General features: G+C 42.8%; 1 protein-coding gene across 2 annotated transcripts; it reads left to right on the forward strand.

Moving 5' to 3' along the window:
* Positions 1 to 230: 230 nt before the first annotated feature.
* On the forward strand, positions 231 to 4,664 carry LOC147620953 (uncharacterized). Of its 2 annotated transcripts, XM_086825224.1 has the most exons (7): positions 231 to 353; positions 553 to 839; positions 3,031 to 3,220; positions 3,336 to 3,435; positions 3,597 to 3,861; positions 3,953 to 4,010; positions 4,136 to 4,664. In XM_086825224.1, exons 2-7 carry the CDS (start codon positions 614 to 616, stop codon positions 4,335 to 4,337), a joined length of 1,041 nt encoding a protein of 346 aa, XP_086681350.1. In that variant the 5' UTR covers positions 231 to 353; positions 553 to 613; the 3' UTR covers positions 4,338 to 4,664. The 2 variants fall into 2 exon arrangements, with proteins under 2 accessions (XP_086681350.1, XP_086681349.1); XM_086825223.1 differs by lacking the exon at positions 231 to 353 and having other exon boundaries at positions 388 to 839.
* The last annotated feature ends 12,221 nt before the right edge of the window (positions 4,665 to 16,885 follow it).

Raw genomic sequence — 16,885 nt, forward strand, 5'->3', positions numbered from 1 at the left:
TTCGCAAACGTTTAAAAGCGCACGTGGTTTCTACGAGATTCTTATTAAATTGTGCCGACAGGACTGCGTCATCGGCCAATGGGGAAGAGGAAACGTGGAGCCGCGTGAAGGTTTACGCACGTGCTGGGGAACAGGAAGTGGCCGGTCAGCTGCGGGTTGCAAGTGCAACTTAAGGGCAGTCACGGTCGAGGGCGAGACTCCGGACCGGCGGTGGCCGGTGATTTGTCGTCTTCGCAAGGCTTACAAACGTCAAAAGTTAGCATTTTCCTCGTGTGGCACTGTGCTGTTTGCTGCACGAGCCACCGAGCTTTGCTGGGTCCTGGCTATGGCGCTGGCCCGTGGTCGCCCCAAAGGTGAAAATTATAAAGCTTTCAGCGCGTGCCCACTGTTTGCATCGCTCGAATCTTTTCCCCTTTCCTTCTTTTGTTTTTTAATGCCCTCCCCCTCACCACTCAGTACCTAGCCCTACCTTTCTCCTACCCTCTGTGCAAGAACCTGTGTGCTCTTTTCCGTTTCCTTCTTCATGTGTTCACCTCTTCGCTGCTTTTCTAGGTTTTCTGAACTTGCCCCAGAGCGCACAGATTTCAGCTGGGCTTCATCTGCAGCCGAGCAAATGGTCCGAGAGCAGCAGCAGCTGCCTGTTATGAGAGACTTCCTAGGGCTTGGCAACATAGCAAGCGGTGATCAAGAGGAGGATTGTGAACAGTTTGAGGTCCAAGGGGAAGAAGACAAACATGGCAACCGTTACTTTTGTACCTTTCCCGGCTGGCCAGGGGGTTTCGGGGCAGTGAATGGACCTACAGGCGGTATTCAGTGCAACAGCAACATGGCTTTCACAGGTAAACCTGCTAATCCTTCACATTATCTTCCTTGGAAAAGGGGTATGATAGCAGCCATGGTAAATGGGCCATTCTTTCTTGCATTTGTTGATGCCATGGCCATCAGCGAGGGTTTCCCCATATGTTTTTGTCCACATCCTAGGGGAAGGCCATGGGTGAAGCCTATTATTTGTGCCGATTTGCGGTGAGTCTTCCTTGGTTTTGATTTACTCTGATCTTCCTCCTTGAAAATCAAGGAGGACCTGTGCTGGCTTGTGGTCTACACATCCCGGCTGCATGTGGTTCTGACCTTAGAAGCCGGCTTTAAGCCATTCTAGACCATTATCTGCCGTATCTAAGCTACATTTAGTCCCTCCAATGAGAAGCAGTCTGGACTCCTTCCTTGGTTTTGATTTACTCTGATCTTCCTCCTTGAAAATCAAGGAGGACCTGTGCTGGCTTGTGATCTACAAATCCCTGTGGTTCTGCCGGTTTAGGCCACTCTAGACCATTATCCACCGTATCTAAGCTACATTTAGTCCCTCAAATAAGAAGCAGTCTGGACTCTGTAGTCTTTATAGGCAGTCCGTATGCATGGGAATGTTAAGTCTTCCCCATTGCAGATCTGTGGCTGGTGATGAGATCTGAACCGAATACCACTGGATGAACCTCGAAATCCTTCCTGCATGGTTGTTGTAGTCTCCAAGTCTTGAAAGGCACTTTTTTGGTGCAAACAATAGTTGTTTTTGGGCTCACAATGTCTGACACATACACATGGATGTTCCATACATATACATAGCTCCATAGTTTTGGTCTTATCATGACCTGTCTTCTACATGGGTTGCTCCATAGCAAGCATATCCACTTCTGCTTTTAATTTGAAACAAGCATGTGGCATTTTTTTGGTATGACAGCAGTCATGGTAAATGGCCCACTCTTTCTTGCATTTGTTTTTTGTTGATGCCACGGCCACCAGCGAGGGTTTCCACATGTGTTTTTGTCCACATCCTAGGGGAAGGCCATTGGTGAAGCCTATTATTTGTGCCACCACATGTAGCCTGGTTTGTAATTTGCGGTGAGCCTTCCTTGGTTTTGATTTACGCTGATCTTTCTCCTTGAAAATCAAGGAGGACCTGTGCTGGCTTGTGATCTACACATCCCGGCTGCATGTGGTTCTGACCTTAGAAGACGGCTTTAGGCCACTCTAGACCATTATCGGTGGTATCTAAGCTAGTCTCCAAGTCTTGAAAGGCACTTTTTGTGGCGCAAACAATAGTTGTATTTGGGCTCACAATGTCTGACACATGGATGTTCCATACATATGCATAGATCCATACTTTTGGTTTTCTCGTGACCTTTCTCCTACATGGGTTGCTCCATAGCAAGCATATCTATCTCTTCTTTTAATTTGAAACAAGCATGTGGCATTTTTTGGCATACTAACCAATTCACATGAGAGAGAGAGAAAGAAAGAAAGAAAGCTGTATTAACGTCTACTAGAGGCTGAACTCGACCTAAGAGAGAGAGAGAGAGAGAGAGAGAGAGAGAGAGAGAGAGAGAGAAAGAAAGCTGGATTAACGTCTACTAGAGGCCGAACTCGACCTATGAGACAAATCAATGTCTTCTGGGTGTCCATAAAAAAAAGGACAAAATGAACATGAAATAAACTATGAAAGTACCGAGCTAGTGGGGGGTGTGATGGATGGAGCACCACTGCTAGAGGCTCAGTATGCAACCTATATGCGTAGGGTATACAAAATGCAGATCTATCTAGCTCCAACCAGTACCATAATGGGGGTGTAATATGTGATACATAGGCGATGGTGAGGCAAAAATACCTCGGAGCATGATCTTTGAGTGTGAGTGTAAGTGAGCTAGCGCTCCTAGATATGGTGCTGATGTCGAGCCCGTATCTCTATGATCTCCCTCTGATGTAGTCTGGGAGTCTAGTAGCGTGGTCTCCGTCTGGCTTGGAGGTCTGCAGCGCGCTGAAGTGTAACCCCCTCTTGTGTCAGGGTAGGCACTGGGATAGATTTCTGGAAGAATCCAGTGAGCTGGAGCTGTCACCCGCCTCTCCCTATGGTATGAGTCCGTAGCAGTGTCTCTCTGTGGCGCTGTGTCTCTAAGAGAGAGAGAGAGAGAGAGAGATGGCGATTTGCCTTGTTTCTAGTCCAAGGAGTCCCAAGTCATGTCTTTGGTGGGTTATTTTCAGGTGTGAAGCATCCCGTATGGAATAAAAGTGTGGAAACAGAGCAATTTTTTGCTCTTAGAAACTCCTTTGAAGAAAGATATATGGAGGGGAGTGCTGAAAGTTATGGCCTGGCACACACTAGACAGTGGCAGGTCCCCTTGCCTGGAATGATTGCTACACATGGTGGTGTCTCTGGTGGAACAGGAACAAGGTGTGCCATTGTTCTTCTTTTTTTTGGAGTGAGCATGTAGCTTGCTGCTTTTCGTGATTGCCCAGCTGTTATTATGGATGGTACCTTAATCTGGGTGTTCTTTTTGTGTTTTCAGAGTTCTCGCTTCTGATGCCTGTGCTAAGCAGAGTGGTGCACAGCTTACCATATTCTATGCTGGCAATGTCAATGTGTATGATGATATTCCTGTTGGCAAGGTATGTTTTCATTATCACTCATTTACATTTATTTTGTCTGGCTGGCCATTTGTGATGCAAGGTTGGACAAAAGACTGAGAATCCAATTTAGATGGCTTCATTGCAAACCCAGTTATTCAAGAGGAGGCAGCACATAACTTGGAAATTGATTTGTTTTACAGGCTCAAGCAATAATGCATATGGCAGCCACCAGTGGTAACTCAAATGTGATGAATGCCCCATTGGGAGTTTCACATGCTTTGGCAGCGCAAGGGTTGCATCAGCCTGGAAATGCAGAAAGTTGGCATTACAATATGCAGATTGGCCAGACTCACTTTGTAGCTGATCAAGCTAGTCAAAGCTCTCCACCTGCCATCAAACAGCTCGAATGCCCGTCACCGAGTACTCCCTCATCAGCCTCAAGTCCTCAGCCTGTGGTTCCTAGAGGTATGCTGAAAAGCACTAATCTGATCTTGTGCTATGTATGGCCATGGATTATGTAGATCAGGTATTGAAAGCTGTCTTTTTGTGCCTCCAGCTTTACCCCAGGCTAGAAAGGCTTCATTGGCCCGCTTTCTTGAGAAGCGCAAAGAGAGGTAGTGTGCTGTACTTTGCTTTTCTTATATGGACTGTCAAACATGTAAAAAACGTTAAGGTCTCATTTTATAGCGTGAAGAGAGATGGTTGAGGTTTTTGACCTGGCTGCTCTTTTGGATTTCAGGGTGCAAATGATGTCTCCATACTTGAAAAAGAAGCTTTCCCATGAGCAATCTATATTGCCAGGCGATTTAACTTCACGATTCAATTATGGTTCTGCCTTCCTTATGCCATACCATGAGTATGTTCAAAGACAAGTGTCGATGACCTCTTGTATGGAGGCACGCAATGACTTGCCTCCTTGTGGCATGCGTGCAGAAGAGTAGACTAGGCTTAATGCCATTGAAAGCTTAACAGTAAGACTGCTCACAACTGTTTCTAGATTATCAGCTGCTTGCACATTAATAGAGTTCAGAGTGCAACTTCTCGGTGATGTATTTAGTACGTTTTTTCTTCCAAATTGTATACTAATGCTATTTGCTTCCTATATGAGGGAGGAAGTTACCAAGTTTTATTGTATTTCAGAAGATAAGCTATAGGGGACAACTGAGGACTTTGTTCTTTACTTGATATGATGGCATTGTAACACCACTGGAATCTTGTGATGTGTAATTACAGTAGGTATAATTATTTGATGAGGCTTATTTGGTTCTTGATATGTGCTACATGGGTGGGTGTAGTGTTTGTGCAGGCACAGGTCGAAAAGAAACTGTGTTATTGCCCATCATTTGTATCATTAAAATTCACTGGTTGCAATGGGAAGGCAAAGGACCCTGAAGGACTACAATTTGCATTATTTTCTCATGACTCTTGCACTGTTCCTTGCCAAGTAGTTTAATCAAAGCCATATGCAAAAGTTTTCTTGGATGGTAGTCAAAGAGCACCAACATGAGTGAGGGGACCCTATGAATCCACAGAATTACCATGCTATGATTGGGCATTGGATGGATATGATTCTCAGCTGACAAAGAATAGAACCTTGCGTCAATGATTGGGAAGAGAGCGAGAGACACAAGTGAAGAGATGAGCAAAGTTCCTCAACCAAAGGGCAACTAGAGCAACCACCACCGCACCACCTCATTGCAACATCTAGATGAGTATCTACCTCTAGTTGTATGCAACTCACATTGCATGTTGGAGTTGATGTTGGCAGTTTTTAGCGAGTGTTTTAGGAAGAGAGGGTCTCTCCCTTAAAACTCTCTCCTCCTTGAACTTATTAACTCTCTCTCCCGGCTTCTCTCTCTCTCTCTCTCTCTCTCTCTCCCCCCCCCCCACACACACACATACACACACACACACACACACACACACACGCGCACATCATTCATTCTCTCTCAAAATAGTTGTTGGTAAGTGTACCGTTCAATGAATGCAAAAAGCTTATTCACGTTGAAAAAAACAAGATAAAAAGACTCGTGCTTTCTCAAAACAAGATCCCATTCTTATAAAGAGCAAATCCTTGAGAAGTGTGTCCATCCAATATAAAATCAGATGAATATTCATGTATTGGGGAGGGATAAATAAAATCATCTTACATGCTCCATGTCTCATTGGAAGGCATGGAGCTATGTGAAGGAGATGCTGTTGTGAACCCGAATGGTACTGAGAACAGAGACTTAAATTTATGAGAGGTTTAAAAGCTGGTAAGAGTGTCAAGTGAAGCTTGAGGGCTTGGGGACAATGAAGAGCAGTAAAGATTTCAAATGAGGCTCAATGGAAGAGAGCCTTGATGGATTCAAATTAAGTTCCGAGAAGAGGATTAAAAGCGTCTTAATTAAGAGATTCAAGGGGCTTATGAAAACTCAAGGAGTTGCTTAATCATGTTGAATCTACTAGGAAGTAAATTCCTTTACATAAGAACGCACAAACCACCACATACATGGGAGACATTAGCTAAAGGCAGAGTTGCATGTTGTTTCTATCATGCCTCATCCGTCTTTGTGCAAGTGATAGGGTGGGCATAATTGCTTCAAAGAGTTGCACAACAAGCCAGTGGTGATCTCGGCAATGGAACTACTTATTTTCCACTCTTTTGCTTTGAATTTCTTTGCAAACCGTCTTCTAATTCTACTCCAACTTGTTTTCTTCTATTCCTCTTCCTCTAATCCTTCTCTCTGGCTTGAATTTTTTTCTTTTGCTTTGATTTTTCTTGCACTTTCTCTCTATTACAAGAAGCTTTTAATTCTTCCCTAGGTAGCAAATCTCTAAACATATAGGAAAATTTAAGAGATTTTTTAGTTACGTAAGGGGGTTTCCTATATAGAAGTAGGAAATTAAATTTCCTAGGTACTTAATCTTATATATCTAGGAAATATTGATAGTTATTTAGGGAATCTTAAAGTCTGGTTGGGAAATAAGAATCATTATCATGGGAATTGAAAACTTCCCATATAGACAATATAGAGTCGTGTATTTTTAACCATCAAAAGCACTATTGACTACTAAACCAAAAAGTGTATTTTGTTGAGAGCGAGAGTTGCTTGGAGGTAAGACACATTGTACTTCAGAGGCAAGACATAGTGCACAACAAAAAAGACAATCCAAAAATATTATAGCTACACATGTATGACCCATTTCCAACATTTATGCTAGGATCATTAATCCATAATGTAACACATCTATCATCATGTTTGAAGATACCACTTGTTAGTCCCCTTCTTGTTACAAAATGTTGGATGATGAATGTGAGAGCTCAGACTTTGCCTCACTTCTAGAGCTAGAAGACAGTGAAAATTGGATGCACGTTCTCGCGACTATAGACATTGTCCTAATGAGAACAAGCACAAGATATGCCACAACAAACGGCAAGGAAATTGCTTAAATATATATATCTGTTGAGCGTTGTAGTAATGTGAGCACGGGAATTTGAAGGAGATATGCATGACCAGGAGATAGTAGATTGGGGCCCAAAAAGATTAAAAAAGGGATGATCTATATCTTTTCCAAGGAGGAAATGAGTATCATTGGCTTTGATATGTCGAGGCCATGGACTCCCATGTAGACTTTTACCATCAGTGCCAAAGAGAGCTCAATATTTTTAAAATCCCTGAAAGCAAGAGAGCGCTTGTGTTGAAGACCTAAGACAGGTGTCTGAGCATTTCAAAACGTATAATGTGGGTGATTGCTCTATACTCTTTAAGAAGGCAAAGATAACCCTTGTGAGATCCCTGTCTCTACCACGCAATGGATTCAGGGTGCTAGCAGCGGAAGTAGCACTTCTTGCGTGGGGCAGGGTCCCACACTCGGGGCCTCGTCCACCACGGATATCCGGACAAGAGACTAATCCGTCGATTTTTCCAAAACCGAACCCGGAAAAACTTTTTTTACCCGGAAAGCACGGGCGATTACACCAGGATAACTTTTTACTCTAACGTAGTCAAGACCATTACTGATCAAGCTGATCCGACTGCACCTATAAAGATACTCGGTCAGATCAAGGAAGAAACTTGCACTTGGATCATTGGGATCAACGCTTTTTTCCCCATCAAGAGGCACAGTCGTTGATTCCTATCCATAGAACAATTACTATCCGGGATTTACTTTATCTATCGTAATAACAGAAATTGAGTCTCAATTTACGGATCCATCAGTCCAGCCTAACCCCATCCAGTCCCATGGGTTAGCCAACCACCCAAATTGTAGTGATGGGATCCAATTAGGAATTTGGTTAGGTTTTGTCCCGGGTACCAAGGAAAAGAGTTCCCAGGCCCCCTAGCCGGAAGTTCATGCAAACATAAAACTAGTCACACCACTTACGCACCCAATATGAAATTGCCTTTTTCTCAACATCAGCTAACTTTAAAACAATCCTTTAATGAAACCATTATGCCATTGATCACTATCCTCAAAATCTCTAGTTGAATCCATATTTCTAATCATTCATTCATCGGTGTACTTATGGCATCATTGGCAACCAGAACGCTCACCACCTGTTCACTCAGGGGCCTTTTCAATAGTTCCTAGCTCATAGCAACTGGCAATATTTTCACATATAAAAATCAAGATGAAATCCTTGTTGAAGATCAGCAACATCAATCATCAACAGATCCATATAAGAGAGCCATGGACTCATCCGTTGAGGACCAGCAAGGTCAATCGACCAGATCCATGCCCGGTTTCAGAAAATAACTCTTACTCCTTGTTCCAATATCTTCCACGACGCACGTGTGGGTATCTTCGGTGACCCAGAGCCCGAGCACCGTATGGTCAGCACCCTCTAGGATCCTTCGCAGGTCACCCAGCGCTTCACTCATAGGCCGCTTCCTTGGTCCCTCATCCACCGTACCGGAAGCTCACCATTTAAATCGAACCGAGGTTGGTCAAGACCTCGGTCGAGCGACCTTGCTACGCAGACGTCCTCCATTGACTCTCCGTCAGCAGTTGCAACTTTATCAGTTAGGTCTCCATGACCTTAATCCACAAGACGGTCAAAATGCTTCTCCAGCATTCTTGACATAAAACAGTCATTTATAAACAGTTTACAAATACAATTTCTATAATGAACTCTCATCTTTCCACATTCTCCCTCCTCAGTCCACATTACTTATTCCACATTCCATTCATATATGTACTCGTTCTCATCCATTCACTCATATCGACGGTACATTATTTCACATACACATTCACATTCATTATTCTACATACACATCCATGTTCGTTCATCCACATCATACATCCAATCCCATATCTACATTCATACATACACATCCATATCCACATCCATACATCCACATCCACATCCACATCTCCATGTATCCATCCACATCCACATTCACATTCACATCCATACATCTACATCTACATGCATACATCCATATCTCCATGCATACATCCACATCCCATTTACATTTACATCCATACATTCACATCCACATCCACATCTCATCCATACATCCACATCTCCATGCATGCATCCACATCCACATTCACATTCACATCCATGCATCTACATCTACATGCATACATCCACATCTCCATGCATACATGCACATCCACATTCACATTCACATCCATACATCTACATCTACATGCATACATCCACATCCACATTCACATTCACATCCATACATCCACATCTACATGAATACATCCACATCCACATTCACATCCATTCTCGCCCTATCACAACCCATATACATCTTATCCCATCGGATACACTTCTTACCTCATCCCATACACATCTTATACATCCTAACTCATCTTAGCACATCCTATCACATCTCATACACATCTTATTACATCCTATCACTTCTCATACGCATCTTATCACATCCTATCACTTCTCATACACCTCTTATCACATCCTATCACTTTTCATACGCATCTTATCACATCCTATCACTTCTTATACGTATCTTATCACATCCTAATATCTATTTATAGGATACAAGAGAATTCTTATATTTGATATAAGATTTCTTTACGCATCTATTTATGCATAAATTTCATTTTAAGGAGAATAACACTTTCAAAATAAAAATCAATCTTTTATGCATCTTCCTATGCATAAATTCATTTTAAATGAGAATGACACTTTTTGAATTAAAAATCAATCTTTTATGCATCTTCCTATACATAAATTCATTTTAAATGAGAATGACACTTTTGAATTAAAAATCAGTTCTTTAATGCATCTTCCTATGTATAAAATCAAAATAGATAAAAATAACTCTTTTGAACTAAAAATAGATTTCTTTATGCATCTTTTTATGCATAAATCCAATTTAGTAGGAATTACACTTTTAGAATAAAAGAATTTCTCTTATGTATCTAATTTATGCATAAAATCTAATTATGATAAAAATCACACTTTTAGTATAAAAAAATATCTTTTATGCACCCATTTATGCATAAAAATCAAATATGATAAAAGTAACACTTTTATATTAAAATAATAATCTTTTATGCATACCTATATGTATGAAATCCAAATATGATAAAAGTAACACTTTTACATTAAAATAATAATCTTTTATGCATATCTCTATGCATGAAATCCAAATATGATAAAAGTAACACTTTTACATTAAAATAATAATCTTTTATGCATATCTCTATGCATGAAATCTAAATATGATAAAAGTAACACTTTTATATTAAAATAATAATCTTTTATGCATACCTCTATGCATAAAAATTAAATATGATAAAAGTAACACTTTTATATTAAAATAATAATCCTTTATGCATACCTCTATGCATGAAAATTAAATATGATAAAAGTAACACTTTTATAATAAAATAATAATCTTTTATGCATACCTCTATGCATGAAAATCAAATATGATAAAAGTAACACTTTTATAATAAAAATTTATCTTTTATGCATACTTCTATGCATTAAAATCAAATATGATAAAAGTAACACTTTTATAATAAAAATTATCTTTTATGCATACTTCTATGCATTAAAATCAAATATAATAAAAGTAACACTTTTATAATGAAAAAATTATCTTTTATGCATATAATCAAAATGCATCTTTTATGCATGAAAATGATACTTTAGAATATAGAAACCGTAAGGATTACTCTTTTAGGATAATAAAAGATGAATTTTATCTCACTAATTTCTAAACATTTCGTCATAACCTCCTTTGTATGGCTGACCATTTTTTAAATTTTTAAGCCTTTAAGACTAATTAAAAGTGTACCAAGAGTATTAAAATTATCTTAAAGTAAATATTTTTTTATTTAATTAAGAGAACATTATAAAAACTTGACTTTAATCATTAACCATTCACCTAGGATAGAGAATGGTTGGTTTTGCTAGAGAAGAGAGGGGACTGCCTTTTTGTAATGAGGCATAATATTTTTAGAGAAGACATAAAGCATAAAAACCATTTAAAATCATAAAAATAAGTTAAAAAAATAGAAGAATCACCAACTTACTACTGACTTTGATAGCTTTCCTTTGGCTTGATGGTTTGAGGGTTCAACTCTTATTTGGACAAGAGTGGCCACCAATCTTTGGAAGAGAAAAATGTCAAAAATTAGTGAATTATTAATAAATTCACAGTTCTTGACTTGGGAGGAGTAGAGTAACAGTGCATAAAACACTATTGAGTTTGAACAAAGGGGAGGGCCTCTATTTATAGGAAAAAGTGAGCTCCTAAAACCAAACAAACTGATTCTAGAATTTTTCAATTCAGTTTGGTCAATTTTTGACCATTTTTAGGTCAGTTGTTGAGCTAACTTTTTGCAACTAGACTTGAAGTAGGAGAGAGGAGAGATGAAATATCTCAATTTTTGAAGATTTAAAACTCAATTGCACATGTGAAGCAGGCGCCTCATTCATGAGGAAAAAATCCCCATGCAGAGGTGTCAAAAATGCATCATTACTTCTAAATATTTCCCCTTTTTAACTATTAGCCTTGTCCTTATTCAACTCTTCATCTTATGTGAGTATTTACTTCTAAATATCTCCCCTTTTTAACTATTAGCCTTGTCCTTATTCAACTCTTCATCTTATGTGAGCATTTACTCATTTTATATTGGATACCCAAAATATCTCATATTTTTTATATTACTCATAGTTTCTTACTAATAAACCTTGTACATAGTCAACTCTTCATCTTATGTGAGCATTTACTCATTTTTGGGTATCTTCTTTTACAAATTGGATTTATCTCCTCCCCACACATGGATTGATCCTATTGGCCCACATAGGAACCTTAATTGGACCATAATCCAAAAATTTCTAAAAATCTAGACCCTTAGACTAAGGTCCTTTATACCCATTTCCAATTAATTTCAATTGTACATTGGAAAGTTCTTTTTGAATTTCTTTTTTAGGAAAATTCATTTTAATAATATGAGAAATTTTTTTATCTAAAAATATTCAAAATCTGAATATTCTCTCTCTAGAATATTTTCTCTCTCTAAGTCAAAACAGGTAGAGACAAGATCTTTTATATTTCTGAAGAGGGGATTGATTACAGGGGAAGATGCTGGACATCTTGAGAGGCGGGGGAGAAATCTTACATTCTCTCCCACTTGAAAAATGCGAGATGCCCTCATCTCGCAAATTGGGGTAATTTCGCAAGATGCACGAATATGAGACTAAGAGAAAATTTAATTAAGAGTAACCACCAAGAAAAGTCTTAAAGAGAGCAAGACTCAAGACAAGAACAAAGATTTCAACTTTATTCACTCTTGGAACATATACAGCAAGATAGAAGAACTTTTTACAATTCCATAAGCCCGTCCATCATATGGTCACAAAAGCAGCACTCACAAGCAGCACACGTATAAGGTAACTCATCTATGGGAATAATTCGACCGGTTATTGCAGTACCTACCTCATTGGTATGAGGTGAACTAATAAAAGGACCTCTAAGAGGCAAGCCAAAAATGAGATAAAGGCATATCTTCTGGTGAGGAAGAAAGCACGCAAGTAAGAAGACCCGCTCAGAAAACCCACTATGCCTTGATCTTATCACGCAATAGTATCGGGGACCCAAACCCAAGGCTTCAATAACCATAGTCAAGTGGACATTGTTACGAAAGTGATGCCGACCCCATGGTGTTACCCTAGTTATGTCTCGATAGGTCTGCCATTTGGTCTGAGCTACAGAAGTTCCCAAGTGAGGGAAAAGTGAGCACTCATACAGTTCTATAAAATCCTTCTTCACAGACTCGCTCTTGCGTCTTGAAGGTGAGAAATTATCATGGATAAAACTAAGTCCTGCTGCCAAGCCATAAAGAAGATTAAGAAAGAAAGGAGATCGATGAAAGTAAGATTACTGCGAGCGACAAGTAAGAGTTATGACTTATATAAAAGAAGGAACTAGCGCAACCTAGAAGCCGACGGTGTATCTTACCACTGAAGTTTTACCGTCTTTCCATGATTTGGGTTTGGCACATATTTCTTTAGAAGGCTTACATGAAATACATTATGAACTTTACTGGGACCCGAAGCTGCCGACGCAAGGCATCCTGAAACAACGCAGCTCTCGACGAGGGCCCGAAACAATGCAGCTCCCGAGACGAGGGCCCGAACGATGGAATTTGGGGATGAGCTAGATATGAAAAATGATCAGTTTTTCGAGGGGATCGCAACCGCGTAGTCCATTCAAAGAGATTCCAAAGTTGGCTGACATGCCAGGAGGCCAGTGGGATAGATGGGTTCCATGTGAGGTAAAGTCCGGGTGGTGCAAGTCCAGCAGCAGCAGCAGCGGGTGGTGCAAGTCCAGCAGCAGCAAAGAATGTTGGCACATGAGCTGAGCAGAGAAGCATGCAACTGGATCCTTGTGGGGCTGTCAGCACTTCCGAAAAGAAGAGCAGCAGGCTTGGGGATCTTTCAGAGTTACCACACCAAGGGAAGGTGATGCTTTGAAGAAAACGGCGAGGCAGGCAACAGTCAGGTGCCACTTCAGGGACCGGCAGCGCCAGATGGGGACCGCGAGCTAGTAGCCACTCAAAGGTCGAGCAAAGGAAGAAAACAAAGGGGCCCCACATGTAGAGACAACGTCGGGAATGGGACCGGGATTGCTTATGATAAGGAACTGGATGCGACGAAATGGTACGTCGTGTTGGTGTGGTGCCCAGGAGTCAGAGCAGAATGCAAGCCGCATCGAGCCAATCATTTGGGGGACACATGCTAGCGGCAAAGGCGTCCGCTAAGGCCATGGTGTGCCTTGTGGAAATGGAGCCACTCCCCTCTCATCACGATGCAAGCTAGCTAGGCCGAAGGAGCCGACGCCCTTCCAGATCATCAAGGATTACGTCTTGGCAGACGCAGCAAAGCAGAAGCCCCAACTTCTCCACAGTGCAGAGTAAGAGATAGGCCGAAGGTACCGATTCCCTCTTCAGATCACAAAGGATCAAGCTAAAGGGTGAACGCAGCAAAGCGGGAGCCCGAACTCCTTTGCAGTGCAAAACATGGGCTAGGCCGGAGGAGCCGAAACCTTTTTCAGATCAACCCAGCATCAACTCGGGCGAGGGAGCAAAGCCGAGCTCGCACTCCTTCGCAGTGCCAATCAGGGTGAGACAGAAGAAGGTGTCAACATCCCTTTCAGGTTTTCAAGAGCCAAGCAACCAACCTTTTCACAAAGACCACCGAGCTACGGTACGGTAACCAACCCGGAATATGTAATGATGGTGGCACACATCGGGCATGTGGGTGAGGGTAAGGCCAAAGAAGGCACCAATAGACCCATGACCCCAACGGCAACACCGAAATCTGTGCTTGGGTGAGGGTAAGTCCTAAGAAGAGACACCTAGAGCCCTGGGCATCCGAACCGAGAGTGGTCCCCCTTGTGGCCGTGTAGCCCGCCGAGGTGCACGCGTCACCGTGACACCGAAGACTTGCCTGGGTGTGAGGGTGAGTCCGAGCAATGACACCAAGAGCCCTGGGCAACTGAAGCAACTCCGGACCAAGAAGGGTCCCCATGTGGCGATGTAGCCCGAAGTGGTGCACGCGCCGCTGTGCCCGAATAAAAAGCAGCACCACTAATAAAACCGAACCTGGCTGAGGGTAATAAGTCCGAGCGACTGCACCAAGAGCCTCGGATTTTTGGACTCCAATAAAGAGAAGCGGACCTTGCAGTGGTCTAAGGAAGTGGCCGTGCTGGCCGTCAAGCGGAGCACAAGGTCACCGTGTGGGCCGTCAAGCGGCGCATGTCAGTTTCACCACCGACCTTTCCCGTGGGTTCTAAGGTGCCACAAGCGCTTTGGGGCCCATGACGGCGCGACGAACTGGAGCAATCCAGGGAGGGCAAAGTTTCTTTGAGCATGAACATGCCAAATCAAGCCAGCAAGGTCTGCAGAGGCACAGAGTTGTGTGACTTGGGAAAACAAGATTGAAGAAGGGAGTCCCGACTACTTGTGAGCTCTCGACTGCAGCCTAAGGACTGTGGTGCTGGGCATATAGCACTCTGTATGAAGGGGAAAATGAGTATAGCTGGACTTGAACAGGTGGACTTGAGTTGTACGGCTCATGAGTTGAATGGCTTTGGAAAGCAAGTTTAATGAAGGTGACTACTTGCAAGCGCTTAAGCACATGACATGGAACCGTAGTGCCGGGCACATAGCACTCTGGGTGAGGGCATGAACTTGTACAACTGGAGTTGGGCAAGTGGACCCAAGTCGTTTGGCTCGCCAGGTTACCATCCAGAAGATGGAAACAGCTGCATGTGCAAGTGGCAGTGTGCATACACTTGGGTGGGGCAGTGTGGCAATTGGCTCACTGAAGTTCGAAGGCGACTTGGATGTGGAAAGCACTTAAATCTAGCCAAAGGGCAAAGTGGGTGCAAAACAGAAGGTACGACCTGAGACGAAGTTTAAGCAGGTAAAACTTGGGACCTAGCCATCCAAGCAAAGCTTGTTGGGATGATGTCTAAGAGGACTGGTTCTTTGCAATACGACAAGACACACTCAGAACTCAAAGGTGTTCAAGGTGATGGTGCTGCAGAGTTAGGAAACGAAGCTAATGTGAAGGTCATCATAGTGTCATGGGGGCCTAAACAGGACTAAGTGGAGGGACTTTGCGCCTTGGTGAACAGGCAGATTTTGAAGCAAAAAACAAGACCGCCTGAACAGGTTTCGGAACAGTTTTGCTGGAGCATGGCAAAGCAAGTCTTGGTATCAAGGCAAGCTAGAGCACTCAAGTCACTTGAACCAAAGCCGAAGAGGTGCAAAGGTTTGAATGCCAAAGGTTCGCGGTGGCTTCACTTGGTGTCAGGTGGGGCCAAAGGCACTTTGTCACAGAGGATCAATGCACTTATGTACCGAACAGGTTGAAGCAGGGCATCAAGGTCCATGGCAACCAGTTGTTGCAGAGTTGGAAGTGGCACAAGATGGGGCAAACCAAGTTGGAGTCAGTGAGGTGGGCAACTCTTGTCAAAGATTTTGCACAAAGAGCTCAAGGGGCATCGGCGAGCAACAAGGCTCAAGACAATGCTCCAACGCAAAGGAATGTGAAGTCAGATTTGAAGAAAAGATGTTGCAACCAAGTTGGTGTCAACTCGACAGACAAGTCTCGACTTCCTTGAAGGCTTATGCATTCCAGGAAACACTGCATTGCCTCAGGTAATCACTCTTACTCAGCTCAGACAGGAGCCACGGCCGAGACCACGTAGTCACCTTGCCAGTTTTGTGGGGATCGGGGGACTCTCAATAAGCAGGGGCTTGAAGTCCGAGCCTTTAGATGAAAAGAAAATACAAAAATATGCACCGTCTTTCATTTGTAAAACGGGTTAGACACTGACCTTGCTGATGGCTATAAAGCAGGGTAAAGACCTCCCGCGAGTAATTGCTATCTATCACTATGCACATAGAGCATTTTATGAGGTGCATGCACTCAACCTTTGGTTTCAAAAGTAATTGACGAGGGTACATTCTGTAAAGGGGGGGTGTATGTGACATGGGAAAACTATCCAAGGGGACTTCGTGCCTTGAGGGTATGCTAGCCCGCCGCCCCGCATATAATGCCTCTATATGGGGAGGAGGTGCAAGGAGAGGCAAAGCATGGACCCATGGTAGGCACCCTAGGAACGCACTCACACATCGGGTAGGCACATTAGGCCGTCCCGGCGGGTGCGAGCGAGGTTCCGGGGGTGCCAAGTGCCCGAGGGTTGCCCTCCTCGCCTTGACGGTGATTGGGCCAAACGTGGAGTCCGGCTGACCAGCAAACTGGCAAGTTGTGTCGTGCCGAGACGGGCCGAGACGCGGTCGGGTTGGTGAATCATGGATGGAAGGCAAGACCCGAGACGAGGCCGAGGGAGCTGAGCCAGGCACGAACGCAAGTGATCGGTGAGACCCGCAAGAAAAATGCGCGAGACGCGCTCGATGGGCCGATGGAGCCATTTCATGAAGCATGGATCGTGGAAAGCCGCATGTGACAAAGGCATCACATGACCATTTCCATCGGTCT

Source organism: Cibotium barometz, chromosome 31, assembly GCF_041138505.1.
Source record: "Cibotium barometz isolate CiBa-2024 chromosome 31, ASM4113850v1, whole genome shotgun sequence".
Taxonomy (NCBI): Eukaryota; Viridiplantae; Streptophyta; class Polypodiopsida; order Cyatheales; family Cibotiaceae; genus Cibotium; species Cibotium barometz.

Coding starts and splice junctions, on each gene's coding strand:
- LOC147620953 (XM_086825223.1), top strand. CDS start 524: ATGTGTTCACCTCTTCGCTGCTTTTCTAGGTTTTCTGAACTTGCCCCA. Junction 840..3,030: donor CAGCAACATGGCTTTCACAG/GTAAACCTGCTA, acceptor GGTTATTTTCAG/GTGTGAAGCATCCCGTATGG. Junction 3,221..3,335: donor TCTGGTGGAACAGGAACAAG/GTGTGCCATTGT, acceptor TTGTGTTTTCAG/AGTTCTCGCTTCTGATGCCT.